This window comes from Myotis daubentonii, chromosome 15, assembly GCF_963259705.1.
Source record: "Myotis daubentonii chromosome 15, mMyoDau2.1, whole genome shotgun sequence".
Classification (NCBI taxonomy): Eukaryota; Metazoa; Chordata; class Mammalia; order Chiroptera; family Vespertilionidae; genus Myotis; species Myotis daubentonii.
Genome location: NC_081854.1, coordinates 8,612,501 through 8,628,286, shown reverse-complemented (window position 1 = coordinate 8,628,286; position 15,786 = coordinate 8,612,501). Strand labels below are relative to the sequence as shown.

At 53.7% G+C, this 15,786-nt stretch overlaps 1 protein-coding gene across 1 annotated transcript; it reads left to right on the top strand.

Annotated features, from left to right (window-relative positions):
* The first annotated feature begins 3,550 nt into the window (after positions 1 to 3,550).
* Positions 3,551 to 13,635, top strand: DHDH (dihydrodiol dehydrogenase). The gene is made up of 7 exons (XM_059665923.1): positions 3,551 to 3,700; positions 4,111 to 4,222; positions 5,375 to 5,538; positions 8,870 to 9,122; positions 11,977 to 12,101; positions 13,113 to 13,266; positions 13,512 to 13,635. The coding sequence occupies exons 1-7, from the start codon at positions 3,611 to 3,613 to the stop codon at positions 13,619 to 13,621; spliced, it is 1,008 nt and encodes a 335-aa protein (XP_059521906.1). The 5' UTR covers positions 3,551 to 3,610; the 3' UTR covers positions 13,622 to 13,635.
* The last annotated feature ends 2,151 nt before the right edge of the window (positions 13,636 to 15,786 follow it).

The following is a 15,786-nucleotide window of genomic DNA, read 5'->3' as shown; positions in this document are numbered from 1 at the left end:
CTGAGCAACACAGGCTGGGCTGCTTTTCTTTCTTTTCTTTTTTTTTTTTTTTAAGTGATTTGAGACAGAGAGAGAGAGAGAGAGACATCGATGTGAGAGAGAAACATTGGTGGGTTGCTTCCTCGAGGCGCCCTGACCCGGGCATGTGCCCTGACTGGGAATCTAACCGGTCACCTCTTGGTGTGCAGAGCGATGCTCCAACCCACTGAGCCACACCGGCCAGGGTAGGCACGTGCTTTTCCCCCGCGAGATCTGAGATCCCGTGTAAACTGTGTGGAGTTAGCGCACTCGTTTTCCTCGCTCCGTGGCATCCGGTGGTTAGCATTTGCCACCATCTATTTGTCGTTGTTTTGTTACCGATGGCTGTTCCCAATTTTGACGATCACACCCGACGCTGCCGTTCATGTCCTTGCGTGTGTCTTCTCGGGCACAGCTCCGAGCGCTTCTCAGGGGCACAGATCTTCTGCCCGGGATGGAAATCCCTGGGCCAGGCCATACCCTCATTTTAACCCTCACCCGAGGGTATTTTCCCATTGACTTTTAGGGAGAATGGAAGAGAGAGGGAAAGACACAGAGAAATATCGATGTGAGAGAAACACAGCGATCGGTTGCCTCCTGCAGGTGCCCTGACCGGGGCCCGGGCCGGGGAGGAGCCTGCCACTCAGATACCCGCCCTTGACCGGAATCAAACCCGGGACCCTTCGGTCCGCAGGCCGACGCTCTACCCACTGAGCCAAACCGGCTAGGGCCTGCCAGCAATTTTAAATTGTCAGTTTTTATTTGAAATCGTGTTTAAGAAGTTGCAAAAGAATAGAACAGAGTGTTCCTTTGAACCCGACACCCAGCTTCCCCCAGTGACATCTGAGGTGACTGTGGTGCGTCCTGAAGGCCGGGAATTGATATTCCTGTTATGTAACCAGTTTCGGGCCTGACTCATGTCCTCAGCACTCAGAGCTCTAAGAAATGTTATCGAACGTGAGGGTTTGAGTGTCCAGCACCACAGTCTGTCTACAGAGCTGTTCGTTCTCACAAAGACACTCCATGTTACCCCTAAATCATCGCCCCCCTCCCCCAAACCCTACCCAGCGGGGGCTTGTCTGTTCTCCATCGCTAACTTTGTCACTTGGAGAACTTATGTCAATGGGAATCCTACACCATGCAACCCTTTGAAATTGGCTTTTGTCACTCTACATAATGCCCTTGAGGTCCATTCAAGTTGTTGCTTGTATCAATTGTTCATTCCTTCTCGTTGCTGAGCGGCATTTCATTATACCTGTGTACCAGTTTGCTTATCCAGTGGCTGATAAGGGACACGGGTCATTTCAGATTTGAGCTATTACAGATAAAGCTGCTATGAACATTGTACACGGATTTTTGTGTGAAGAATAAATATCCAGGGGCATCCATTTTTTAAAAATTCTTTTCTTGCCCTGACCGGTTTGGCTCAGTGGATAGAGCTTCGGCCTGCGGACTCAAGGGGCCCAGGTTCGATTCTGGTCAAGAGCATGTACCTGGGTTGCGGGCACATCCCCAGTAGGGGGCGTGCAAGAGGCAGCTGATAGATGTTTCTGACTCTATCTCTCTCCCCTCCTCTCTGTAAAAAATCAGTAAAATATTTTTTAAAAAAATTCTTTTCTTTTTTCTTTCACCCGGCTGCGGTGGCCCAGCAGTTGAATGTCGATTCAGAAATCAGGAGATTACTGCTCTGATCCCTGGTCAGGACACATGCCCGGGTTGCAGGCTCGACCCCCAGTGAGGGGCGTGCAGGAGGCAGCCAATCGATGATGTTCCTGACTCATCAATGTTGCTATCTCTCTATCCCTCTCCCTGCCTCTCTCTCTAAATATCAATTTAAAATATTTAAAATTCTTTTTTCCTCTCCCCCCACCCCCAGTAATGATATTGTGTACTCAGTGCAATCCATTCATATTTTTATTCAGTAGTTTGTGTGAGCTTGGAGCCTGTGAGTCCCTACGGGAAACTCAGGTCTTAATTAAATGTCCACAAGGGAAGGGAAAGGGATTAATTCGCTGTGGGTGAAGTTGGCCAGCTCTTTGCCAATTGAGAATAATCATTTGTTATCTTTTACCTACTAGACCCCAGAGCTGTTAATCCTCTTAGCTCTCTATTGCGACCTCTGTTTTTCAAAATAGAAAAGTGAGACTCAGGCCCAGCTGTGGTTGCTCAGTGGACTGAGCGTCATCCCATGGAGGTCCGGGGTTCGATTCCCAGTCAGGGCACATGCCCAGGTTGTAGGCTCGAACCCCAGTAGGGGGCGTGCAGGAGGCAGCCGATCAATGATTCTCTCTCATCATTGATGTTTCTATCTCTCTTTCCCTCTCCCTCCTTCTCTGAAATCAAAGTGAGACTCAGAGAGGGAAACCGCTCTGCAAAGCAATAGAGCCAGGAAGTGGGAGGAGGGCTTGGGAACATGCCGGCCTGGCTCCGGGGCTCAGAAGCTCTGCAGCCCGGCTTCTCAAACCATGGTCTTTGGAGGCAGCCAGTTTGCAGGTCTCCTATCTTGGCTGTGAGGCCTCGAACAGAATGACGGAGGCGCTGAGTCCGCTTCCCTCTGTAAACGGGGGGCCATAGAAGCTGGTGCGCAGGTCCCTGGGGAGAAATTAGGGAAAGTAAGGCTTGGACCAGGGGCCCTGGGTACAGCAGGTGTTCTATGGATATTAGCAATTATTACCACCTTTGCTATTACTGTCCTCTCTGTGTGTGTGTGGTTTTTTTTAAAATATATATATTTTATTGATTTCAGAGAGGAAGGCAGAGGGAGAGAGAGATAGAAACATCAATGATGAGAGAGAATCATGGATTGGCTGCTTCTTGCACGCCCCCCACTGGGGATCAAGCCCGAAACCCAGGCATGTGCCCTTGGCCGGAATCGAACCCGGGACCCTTCAGTCCGCAGGCTGATGCTCTATCCACTGAGCCAAACCGGTTTCGGCTCCATTGATTTTTAAAATATATTTATTGATTGATTTCAGAGAGAGGGAGGAGAGAGAGAGAGAAACATCGATGTGAGAGAAAGAGACACGAATTGGTTGCCTCCCGCACGCGCCTGACCCACCGGGGCCAGGATGGAGCCTGCAACCGAGGTTCCTGCCCTTGACCCGAATGGAACCCGGGACCCTTCCGTCTGCGGGCTGTCCTACCCACTAAGCCACACCGGCTAGAGCTATCCTCTCTCTGTGGACAATGCCTAAGGGTGCGCGACTTTCTCAGCAAAAGATTGGGGTGCGCGGGGTGGGTAGGAAAGGAAACAGGCCCCAAGGATCAGCATGACCAGAGAAGAAAGGTCCCCCCCCCCCCCCCCCCCCCCCGCCCCGCACTTGTCCTGCGCTTGGAGGTCCAGAGGCGGCTGCTAGGTGTTCCTGGCCCCACCCCCAAGGCGGAGCCAACGGCACGCTCTTCCAATGGGGACGCTAGGATTAAAGGTCCTCTTGGCATTGGGCGGGGCGCGCAGGCCGGATGGCCAATGAGAAGCGGCGTAGGGGCGATGGGGGCGGAGAGAGGAGCCACGCCCCCCCGGTGGGCGGGGCGTCGGGGCCTCCTTAATTCCCGCGTGGGAAAGTCGCGAGTGTGGGCACCGCGGCTTCCGGCGATGGCGCTGCGCTGGGGCATCGTGTCCGCCGGCTTGATCTGCAGCGACTTCACGACGGTGCTGCGGGCGCTGCCTCGCTCCGAGCACCAGGTGCGCCCCCCACACCCCGGGGTCCTGGAGCGGGGCGGGCGGGGGCCGGGACTTCCGGGTCGGAGGGAGTTGGGGTTCGGACTGCCGAGTCCTCCAGGCAGGGAAGCAACGGACTCCGTCCTCTCTCCTTTCTCCACTCCTGACTTACAAACGCGAGCTCCGTGCGGCGTGGGAGGGTCCTCGTCGGAGCGGCTGCGAAGAGAAGGCGTGGAGCGAGCAGGGGGCTTGGCCATCGCGTGCCCCGATCGCTCTCCCAGGACCCCAGTGTCCATCCTCCGGTCACCCGCCCCAGGACCAAACTCCCGCTCCCCCTTCTTGGGAGTGTGATTCCTGTCCCCCCCCTTACCCCCCCCCCCCCCGGCCTCCTCCATCACCTCCCTCCCAGCACGAGTCTCCCACGTGTGTCTCAGGTGGTGGCCGTAGCGGCGCGCGATCTGAGCCGCGCGAAGGAGTTTGCACGGAAACATGACATCCCCAAGGCCTACGGGTCCTACGAGGAGCTGGCCAAGGACCCGGACGTGGGTAAGTGACCTGCGCCGGGGGGGCGGGGGGTAGAAGGGGGGTGCTGCCCCCAGGTGCTCCGCCGCAGGTGCAAGGTCCGCGGGATGGGCCCCGCCTTTGGACTTGGGGAGGGACCTCGGCTGGGAGACGGGCCTTAGGCAGGGCTTTGGTCTGGGGTTTCCTCCTCTGCTTGCCCTTCTCAGTTTCCTTATTTTTATTTTTATTATTTTTAATATGTCTGTTTATTGATTTCAGAGAGGAAGGGAGAGGGAGAGATAGAAACATCAGTGATGAGAGAGAATCATGGATCGGCTGCCTCCTGCACGCCCCCTACTGGGAATGGAGCCCGCAACCTGGGCATGCGCCCTTGACCGTAATTGAACCGTGATCTCGGGGTTCATACGTGGACCCTCAACCACTGGGCCACACCAGCTGGGCTCAGTTTCCTTATTTTTAAAACGGGCAAAACGGCCCGGCCGGCGTGGTTCAATGGTTGAGCGTCGACCTATGCACCAGGAGGTCAGGGTTTCAGGGCACATGCCCAGGTTGCAGGCTCATCCCCAGCAGGGGGCGTGCAGGAGGCAGCCGATCAGTGAGTCTCATCATTGATGTTTCTCTCTCTCTGTCCCTTCTTCTCTGAAATCAATACAAATACATTAGCCCTAACCGGTTTGGCTCAGTGGATAGAGCGTCGGCCTGCGGACTGAAGGGTCCCGGGTTCGATTCTGGTCAAGGGCATGTACCTTGGTTGCGGGCACATCCCCAGCAGCGGGTGTGCAGGAGGCAGCTGATCGATGTTTCTCTCTCATCGATGTCTCTAGCTCTCTATCCTTCTCCCTTTCTCTCTGTAAGAAATCAATAAAATATATTTTAAAAAATAAAAATATATTTTAAAACAACAACAACAACTAAAACGGTAAAATACTAGTATCTCCCAGTTGGTGTTGTGAGGATTCAGTGATTTCATGTCATTGCAGGGGCGACAAGGATCTGAGAGGAGGGTGATGGTAGCCAGTGGTTAGCTCCTTCCTCTGGGGGACGAGGGTTTGACCAAGGCCGTAGGGCTTGGTCCAGGTTGGGGGGTGGGGGCACCCTGATTCCTTGGATGCTGGAGGCGAGCCTAGGGGACTTGGCGGGGCTTCCGATCTCTTGATCCCCTTCCTCTCACCCTAGAGGTGGCCTACGTGGGCACCCAGCACCCACAGCACAAGGCCGCCGTGTTGCTGTGCCTGGCGGCGGGCAAGGCCGTCCTGTGCGAGAAGCCAATGGGCGTGAACGCCGCCGAAGTGCGAGAGATGGTGGCAGAGGCCCGAGCCCGAGGCCTCTTCCTCATGGAGGTGAGAATGGAGCGGCTCTTCCAACATCCCAGACAGCTGCCTGCCTTCACTAACCATGGTCGCCCGTGGGCATTTTTGGAGGGACACACGGGAGGGGTTGACCACGAGTTAAGGTGACCACAGCATGGCCCGGCCCGTGTGGTTCAGTAGTTGCACGTGGACCTAACACCCAGGAGGTCACGGTTCGATTCCTGGTCAAGGGCACATGCCCAGGTTGCAGGCTCCATCCCCAGTGGGGGGCGTGCAGGTAGCAGCCGATCAATGATCCCCTCTCATCATTGATGTTTCTCTCTCTCTATCCCACTCCCCCCTTCCTCTCTGAAATCAATAAAAGTGTATTTCAGGCAACACCGTTCATGGGCGGGAGGCATGGCTTTGGGCCCCTGGCGACCAGGGCTGCCTGAAGGACCCTTTGTCAGACGCTCTAATGCCAGCAGTGAAGGCGGCACAGGGTGGCGGTGGGCTCCGTTTGGGTGGGTTTCCGGGGATGGAGGTGGCGGGACCGAGGATCACCGACAGCCCTCAGCCACGGGCATTCTTAGAGTTTGCCCCTATCAGGCTCGGATGTACCCAGGCGGCTCGGACATCTTGCAGATTGCTAGTGATTCTAGTGGCTGCCACAGGGCCTGAGCAGCCGGAGTTAAGATGGCCACCTCATGGTCCCTAGAGGCTATTTTAGTGTTAAGGAATATTATGGTGTGTGTTTTTTTAAAAATATATTTTATTGATTTTTTACAGAGAGGAAGGGAGAGGGATAGAGAGTTAGAAACATCGATGAGAGAGAAACATTGATCAGCTGCCTCCTGCACACCCCCTCCTGGGGATGTGCCCGCAACCAAGGTACATGCCCTTGACCGGAATCGAACCCGGGACCCTTCAGTCTGCAGGCCGACGCTCTATCCACTGAGCCAAACCGGTCAGGGCTGGTGTGTGTTTTTTTTTAATTTATTATGTTTTAAAATATATTTTTATTGATTTCAGAGAGGAAGGGAGGGGGCGAGAGAGAGATAGAAACATCAACAATGAGAGAGAATCCTTGATCAGTCGCCTCCTGCACGCCCCACACACTGGGGATCGAGCCGGCCACCCGGGCATGTGCCCTGATCGGGAATCGAACTGTGGCCTCCTGGGTCATAGGTTGACGCTCCACCACGGAACCACGCCGGCCCGGCTGTTCGGGCTTTCGTGCCTTGTAGGTTCTGACAGTAATAGCAACAGCTGCCTCTCACTTCCCCACGCCCTGCGGAGCCGGCATACGCCTGCCTACCGCTGCGGAGCCTCCCAGTCCGTCACGTTCCACATGCCCGAGCAGCGGCCAGCATTTATCAGGGTGACTCAGGGCCTCTGGTTTGCAATGTGCCTGCCAGCGCCAACATTCTGTGAGTTTATTGCTGCCTCGTTTTTTTTATTGGCCCCTAATGTGTGCCACCTCCGACCCTAGGGCCTGGAAACTCATAAGGTGTAAGACGCAGGCTCAGTTTTCAAGGAGTTCAAGGTCGGCTGTGGTCCCGGAAATGGGCAAGCCCAATGCCCAGCTGCGTGGACTTGTGGACCTAGCGCTGGGCGGGCAGTCGACAGAGAGCCCAGTCTGGGGCTCGGTCAAGGAGCTTTTCCTACAGGGAGGGACTGGCCTGAGCCTCCCAGGGAAAGTCAGTTGCACAGGTAACCAGGCCAGATGGGGGAAGCGGAAGCAAGGTTTAAAGAAAACCCGCATGGGCAGATTTCGTGTCTTTAGTATGAACTTGATCCTGGATTAGTCAGCATTCCTGGCGTTCGAGTCAGACGATTCTGGACTCCAGTGTCCCAGTTCCTAGCTCTGTGACCTTGGGCAAGAAATATGACTCAGCGGAGCTTCAGTTTTCTCACGCGTGGAATGGACATGAGGACAGCTACCTGGCAGGGACCTTGGGGAGGATTCATGATGTAAAAGCTGTGCACAGTGTCTTGTCCAGAACACACAGCCGGCAAACGGGAGCCGAAATCCGGCGATGGGGAGCCCTGGAGAGGGGGGCCGGGTAGTGGGGAGGCTGGATCAGCTCCAGGAGAAGTGAAGACCCCTCTGGGGCCATGTGGGACACGGACTGCAGGGGGAGGCGGGGCGTGAGGTTCGCTAGAGCTGCCATCACAAAGGCCAGACTGTGTGGCTTACACAGCAGAGATACTGTAGCCGCTCGCACATCTGGAGGCTGGAAGTCTGAGATAAGGGTGTCAGCAGGGCTGGCTTCCCCTGAGGCCTCTCTCCTTAGCTTGGAGACGGCCATCTTCTCCCTTTGTCTTCACACGGTCTTGCCTCTGTCCTCATCTCTCTCTCTCTCTCTCTCTCTCTCTTTTTTTAAAAAAAATATAGTTGTATTCATTTCAGAGAGGAAGGGAAAGGGAGAGAGAGAGAGATAGAAACATCAATGATGAGAGAGAATCATTGATCGGCTGCCTCCTGCATGCCCCCTACTGGGGATCGAGCCCACAACCAGGGCATGTGCCCTTGACCGGAATTGAACCCTTCCCTTCAGTCTGCAGGCCAATGCTCTATTGACTGACCCAAACCAGCGAGGGCCTCATCTCTTCTTATAAGGACACTAGTCCTACTGGATCCAGGCCCACCCTCAAGACCGCATTGTAACTTAATTGGCTCTTTATAATTACCTCTTTAAAAACCCTATCACCAAATACACTCATATTGGGCGGCACGGGGGGGTTAGGACCGCCACATGAATTTGGTGGGGACAGAATTCAGCCCATAACATCGGGAGACTGGGGTAACGATACAGATAAGACAGGACAAGGCTGGCCCTAACCGGTTTGGCTGAGTGGATAGAGCGCCGGCCTGCGGACTGAAAGGTCCCAGGTTCGATTCCGGTCAAGGACATGTACCTTGGTTGCGGGCACATCCCCAGGAGAGGGTGTGCAGGAGGCAGCTGATCGATGTTTATCTCTCATGGATGTTTCTAACTCTCTATCTCTCTCCCTTCCTCTCTGTAAAAAATCAATAAAATATATTTTTAAAGAAAAGAAAGAAAGAAAGGACAAGGTTGGAGTTGGGGACCTGGGTGTCAAGAGCAGGGGAGAGGGCAGAGTCGGGCAGGACACAACTTGGGGACTGATGGGCTGTGGAAGGAAGGGGGAGGGTCTAGTTTGGAGACTGGGTCACAGTGGGTACCCCTTCAAGATTGAACCCCATGAAGGGGGAAAGGAGACATATGTAATACTTTAAACAATAATTTAAATAATAATAATAAAGAAGACTGAACCCCAGAAGGGAGAACTGGTTGGCTGACTCCTGACCCCTCCGCTCCCCTTTCCCACCCCGCTTTCTCCCCGCTGTGGGCTTCAGGCCATCTGGACCCGCTTCTTTCCTGCCGTAGAGGCTCTGCGGGCTACCCTGGCCCAGGGCACTCTGGGGGACCTTCGCGTGGCTCGGGCAGAATTTGGGAAAGACCTCACTCACGTACCGCGGGCCGTAGACTGGGCCCAGGCTGGCGGTGGCCTGCTGGACATTGGTATCTACTGCGTCCAGTTCATCTCCATGGTCTTTGGTGGGCAGAAGCCGGAGAAGATTTCAGCCCTGGGAAGGCGCCATGAAACAGGTATGGTCTGTTCTGGACTGTGCGGTGGTGATCAGAGTGGTCCGCTCTTCCTGGGTGCGCTGACCTGGGAATCAGTCTCCGAGCCCATGAACACCAGGCGAGGCTGCTGAAGAAATGTCCTGCAAGAAGTTAAAGGATCAAGTATGGTCAGGCTCTGTATTGGGATTTTGCTGTGTGATCTTAGTCAAGGCACTCCATCTCTCTGAGTCTTAATTAGTTACTTACTGAACCGCGTCCAGCTCGGCCAGTGGTGAACCTGAGTGGGGGTGGGGGGCAGCGGTGAAGGATGAAAGAAAACAGACAAGAGAATATCGCTGGGGCCAGGTGGATCACCGCGCCTGGATGAGGGAACCGTGACACAGCCTGTAAGCCGAGTCTTTATTTTATAGTCAGAGCAAAACAAGGGAGTGGTCAAGGTGTTTACAATGTTCTTGAGTTTCAAATCTACTTAATTACATGCACCTGAGAACTCTACCAAGTTTTGTTTTGGCAGCACCTGCCGCACCTCCCACAGCCCACAGCCCTCAGCAACCTAGGACCAGAGGGCCGGGCCATAAGGTCAGGCTCACAACCACAGGCTTTGGCTATAATTGTGCTGGGCGGGCTTTGCCCTCCAAGCTGGGACTTGTATGTGGCGTTGCCGCAAGAGGACCGTGCCCTCTCGCCAGTCTGAGGCTTGAGCCTGTCCAAACGCTGTAGCCGCTCTCCACAACTTCCTGGTAAAATTTCAGTAATAGGGTTGTTATAAAAAGTTAATGAAGTAACTGTTGAGGCAAATTAAGCAGTGCGTAAATACAAAGGATTATTATTTTTGGGGTTGTCTCAGTTAGCCTCTGCTGCATAACAAACTACCCCAAAATGTAGTGACCTCAGATTACAATCATTTATTCACTTGTGATTCTGTGGGTTGGCCATTGGGCTGGGCTCAGCTGGAGTGGTTCTTCTGCTGGTCTTAGTCATGCAGCGGCCATCGGCAGCTGTGCCACTGGAGCTGGATGGTCTCTAGCCAGTGGTCGGCAAACCGCGGCTCGAGAGCCACATGCAGCTCTTTGGCCCCTTGAGTGTGGCTCTTGCACAAAATACCATATGCGGGCGCGCACGTACAGTGCGATTGAAACTTTGTGGCCCATGAGCAGAAGTCGGTATTTTGTGGAAGAGCCACACTCAATGGGCTAAAGAGCCGCGTGTGGCTCACGAGCCGCGGTTTGCCAAGCCGCAGTTTGCCGACCACTGGTCTAGGCTAGGAGGTCAGTGGTTCTCAACCTCGGCTGCACATTAGAATCACCTGGGAATCTTTTTAAAATCCTGATTTCTGGGCCTCATCCTCCGGAAATTGTTTCTTTGTTATGGGGTGGGGCGTCCCTAGGCTGGGCCAGTGATCAGGCTGATCAGGGCCTTCCAGCTGCCGGCCGGGGCCTTCCTTCCTTCCTTCCTTCCTTCCTTCCTTCCGTGCCGCCCCCTGGTGGTCAGCACATGTCATAGCAAGCGGACAAACTCCCAGTGGGTCGAACTCCCGAGGGGACAGCTTGCATATTAGCCTTTTATTAGATAGGATGATCTCCCTGAGGTAAATATATTACAGTTGTCCCCATTTTACAGATGAGCAAACTGAGGTTTAGAAACAGGAAGTGACTTGTCTAGGCTCACACAGCAGATCCAGAATTAGAACTTGGGCCCGTCCAAGTCCAAAGAGAACTGGCTCAATAGGTTCTTCCGGCCATTGCGTGTCCGATGGTCCCAGAACCAGGCTGGTACTGTACTGTGTTTAACTTTTTGAAGCATTTAAAAAAGTGTTTTCATTTATTTTAGAGAGAGAGGAAGGGAGAGGGAGAGGAACACTGATCAGCTGCCTCTCCCATGCCCGCTCCTGGGGGTGGAGCCCACAACCCCAGGCACCTGCCCTGACTGGGAATGGGACCTGCTACCTCTCGGTGAATGGGACAGCACTCAACCAACTGAGCCATGCTGGCTGGGCTGTTTAACTTTTCACTAATGCTCTCCTCTCTCTTATTCTGACCCCAATAGACTCAGTGCTTTATGCATTTTAGACACGAGGAAATGGATTCTCACACGCCTCTACAACAAGTATGTATGAGGAAGAAACTAAAGTTCAGAGAGGCAAAGTCTCTTTGATTTTTTTTTTTTTTAGCATTTATTTGTTTATGTGTTTTGGTAACAGCTCACTGAAAGAATTCACATACCATACAATTTATTCATTTAAAGTGTATCATTGCAGCCCAGCTGGGGTGGCTCGGTGGTTGAGCATCAACCTGTGGAGCAGAAGGTCATGGTTCCATTCCTGGTCAAGGCACATGCCCAGATTGCATTCTATCTCTCTCTCCCTCTCCCTTCCTCCTTGAGGTCAATATATATATATATATATATATATATATATATATATATAGAGAGAGAGAGAGAGAGAGAGAGAGAGAGAGAGAGAGAGAGAGAGAGAGAGAGGATCACCCCACGGCTTTAGTGTAGTCACCATGTTATGCACTTATCACTAGAACCAATTTTAGAATATTTTTATTACTAAAATACAAAACAATAAATAACCCAATTCTCCCACACCGCTGAGCCCTAAGCCACCACCAACCTACGTCCTGGCTCTGCGGGTTTGCCAGATATTGGACATTCCACACAGATGGAGTCCTACCGCACGCGGCCTTTTGGGTGCGGCTCCATTCCCTCACCACGACTGTTTCCGGGGTTCCTCCAAGGGGTCGTCCATGCCAGCCCCCAAATCTCAGCATAACTTTTTCATCGCTGCCGCATTAGAGACGAGACCGCCTGCCCGAGGTGGCTCAGGCGGGCCTTGCGGCCAGGCCTGCCCCTGACCCGTGCCTCTCCCCAGGTGTGGACGACACGGTGACTGTGCTGCTGCAGTACCCAGGGGGCGTCCACGGCAGCTTCTCCTGCAGCATCACCGCCCAGCTCCCCAACACGGCCTACGTGAGCGGCACCAAGGGCATGGCCCAGGTGAGGCGCGGCCAGCCGAGCTGGGACGGGCCCTTAGCACGGGACTGGGCCATCTGAGGCTGTTGGCGCTGGATGTGGGCGGAACCAGTCTTTTCCCACGGTTGCTAAGAAACCCACCCTCAACCAGCAGGCCATGTGATGATGGGGTCTGGACCTCCAGGCTCCTTCCTGAGGTGAACCTGTGGGCCTGTGAAAAACCCTCCGTCCTGATAAGAAACCAGCTCTTATCAGCCCTGCCTAGAGGGCAGCGGTGACCTTTGGAACTGCTCCCAGGACAGGATCCAGGGGTAACCACAGAGCGGCTTCCGTGCGCTGCCTCTGGCCAAGTTGCTGGAAAGAAATCCTATTCTTAGCAGAAGGATTTGGACCTTGCCCGAGCTGCATCTCTGCTTTTCCATTTCGGCCTAGAGTTGGGTCTGGGAATAAGCGAGGCCCCCCCCCCCCCCCCCAGGGCCCTGACCGGTTTGGCTCAGTGGATAGAGCGTCAGTCTGCGGACTGAAGAGTCCCAGGTTCGATTCCAGTCAAGGGATGTGCCTTGGTTGCGGGCACATCCCCAGTGGGGAGTGTGCAGGAGGCAGCTGATCGATGTTTCTCTCTCATCGATGTTTCTAACTCTCTATCCCTCTCCCTTCCTCTCTGTAAAAATCAATTAAAAAAATAAAAAAGCAAAAAAGCTAGGCCCCCGGGCTCTGGAGCTAATAGGAAGTCTCCGTGGATAGGAAGGTGCTGGGTGGTGTCAAAGTGGAGATGGGACGATGAGCATCTGCTCCAGGCTCCAGCATCCCTTTCGAGAGGGAACTGCCCCTGGGGACAGGGACATGCAGGCTGCTAGGTAGATGAGACTCACACTCCCCGCAACCAGGTCTGGGGGCTCCAGCCTCCCTGCGGATGCAGAGGGGGCAGCCAGCCCTTGACCACCAGGTGAGGGAGGGAAGCCCCGAGCATCAGCAGGCAGGAGCCCCGCCGCCTGGCTGGTGAGGGCAGTAAGGCCACCTGTTTTCTCGCCCCAGATCCTCGACCCCTGCTGGTGTCCAACAGAACTGGTGGTAAAGGGCGAGCGCAAGGAGTTCCCGCTGCCCCCAGCCCCAGGCAAGGAGTTCCATTTTACAAACGGAGCGGGCATGACTTATGAGGCCAGGCACGTCCGGGAGTGCCTGCGGAAGGGTAAGGATGTGCCAGGCGGGGGAGTGGGGGGTGGGGGGTGGGAGGGCACGCCCGGCAAGGGAGGAGGGACCCTCCCCACCCCCCAGTACTCAAGCAGCGGTTTAGAACTACGTCTCCCAGGGGCCCCTGGGGCATCTTGTGCCTGAACCATGCATGACGGTGTCCCGTGGGATTCTGGGAATTGCAGTTCTTTCTGGTCTTGGGGGCGTGAGTAGGAGGGGTTTTCTAACTGCGCTCTCCCCCAGGCCTGAAGGAGAGCCCTGTGGTTCCCCTGGCGGAGAGCGAGCTCCTGGCCGACATCCTGGAGGAGGTGAGGAGGGCTATTGGAGTCACCTTCCCCCAAGACGGACGCTGATGTCAGCCCTCAGTGAACAAAGACGTGGTTTCCACCGAGAGGCTGGTGGTGATGGTTTGGTGGGAGCTGGAGCGAGCCCACCCTTAAAAGAGCGACTAGAAATGGACACAGACAACAGGGGGGTGAGGGCCTGAGTGGGGGGGGATGGGGGGTAATGTGGGGATAAGGACACAAATGTAATAACTGAATAAAGAAATTTAAAGCCCTGACCGGTTTGGCTCAGTGGATGGAGCGTCAAGGTCCCAGGTTCGATTCCGGGTCAAGGGCATGTACCTGGGTTGCGGGCACATCCCCAGTAGGAGGTGTGCAGGAGACAGCTGATGGATGTTCCTCTCTCATCGATGTTTCTAACTCTCTATCCCTCTCCCTTCCTGTCTGTGAAAAACCAATAAAATATATATAAAAATTTTTTTTAAAGTTAGAAATGCAAAAAAAAAATAAAATAATAAATGGAAAAGAAAAGAGTGACTAGAGCAGCCGTTCTCAACCTGCGGGTCACAACCCCTTTGGGGGGCGAACGACCCTTTCACAGGGGTCGCCTAAGACCATCAGAAAATACATATATAATTACATGTTGTTTTTGTGATTAATCGCTATGCTTTAATGATGTTCAATTTGTAACAATGAAATTGGGGCTCACCACAACATGAGGAACTGTATTAAAGGGTCGCGGCATTAGGAAGGTTGAGAATCGCTGGACTAGAGAATAGGTGGGGGGGGGGGGGGAGGGGGGAGGAGAAGGAGAGGGAGGAGGAGGAGGGGGAGGAAGGCGGGGTCAGGACCACATTTCCCACATCTCCTGGAGCAAACACCTGTTGGTCTGTCTCCTCAGGAAACAGGGGAGATAGTACTAACCACCTTCCGGTGAGGATTAAAGGGGCGGTGGATGAACAGCCCATAGCAGACAGCATGTTCTCAACAAATAATATTAGCTGATGGCCCTTCGCCTGGAGGTCAGGCCTTTCCCATATTGGCCTCTAGCAGCCTCAGGCCTCCGTTAAGGCACAGAGAGACATTTCCATGGGAAAGAAGGGATTTGCCTTCAGGGGGTTCTCAGTGGCTTGTTAGTAAAGCCTGGGTCCCATGCCCTCTGTACAGCAGGGGTGAGGTCATTCCCACCCAAATTACCTGCAGTGAGTGGGCTATAAGGAGGTGCTTAGTCGGGCGTTAGGATGAACTCTGTGCTCTTAGGCAAGAGCTAACTTTCCCGGTTTCTATAGCAGTGAGTATAGGTTAGGTTATGCTGCCGTGAGAAACACCCCCCAAATCTCAGCATAACAAGGTTTCTTATTTTATTTTTTATTTTTCATCCTTATCCAAGGAGTGAGGATATTTTTTCCATTGTGTTTTAGAATGAATGAAAGGAAGGTGGGGGCGGGGGGAGAGGGAGAAACATTGATGTGAGAGAGACACATCGCTTGGCTGCTTCCCACACGCGCCCCAACATGTGTGTGGTGGGGGGGGGTGGGGGGATGGAGATTGCACCTGCAACCTTATGGTGCACAGGTCGACATGCTAACCACTGAGCAACGCTGGCCAGGGCATAACAAGTGTTATATTTTGGCTGAGGGTTCTCATCAGTAGAAGTCTGGCACCTGGGCTGGCAGAGCCACTATCATCTAGAGTCCTGCCAGTCACTGTGGCCAAGGAAAGAATGCCCTGAAGCCTCTTTATTTTTAAGATACTAGTTTTTGGTTTTGTTTCTTTAAAATGTTCTTATTGATTTTAGAGACAGAGGAAGGGAGAGGGGGAGAGATAGAGAGAGAGAGAATCATTGATGTGAGAGGGAAACGTCAATCAGTTGCCTCCCGGTCAAGTATGTGCCTTGACCGGGAATCGAACCTGCTACCCTTTGGTGCCTAGGACGACGCTCCAACCAACTGAGCCACACCGGTCAGGGCTTCGTTTCAGTCTTTTATTTTATTATATTTTTAAATATATTTTATTGATTTTTTTACAGAGAGGAAGGGAGAGGATAGAGACTTAGAAACATCCATGAGAGAGAAACATCGATCAGCTGCCTCCTGCACACCCCCTACTGGGGATGTGCCCGCAACCAAGGTACATGCCCTTGACCTGAATCGAACCCGGGACCCTTGAGTCCGCAGGCTGATGCTCTATCCACTGAGCCAAACCGGTCAGGGCGAGTTTCAGCCTTTTAATTG

Bases quoted from the DNA above. Each gene is read 5' to 3' on its own strand.
- DHDH (XM_059665923.1), top strand. From the start codon at position 3,611: ATGGCGCTGCGCTGGGGCATCGTGTCCGCCGGCTTGATCTGCAGCGAC. The intron at 9,123-11,976 runs GTATGGTCTGTT...GCCTCTCCCCAG, and splicing joins GGGAAGGCGCCATGAAACAG to GTGTGGACGACACGGTGACT. The intron at 12,102-13,112 runs GTGAGGCGCGGC...TTCTCGCCCCAG, and splicing joins GCACCAAGGGCATGGCCCAG to ATCCTCGACCCCTGCTGGTG.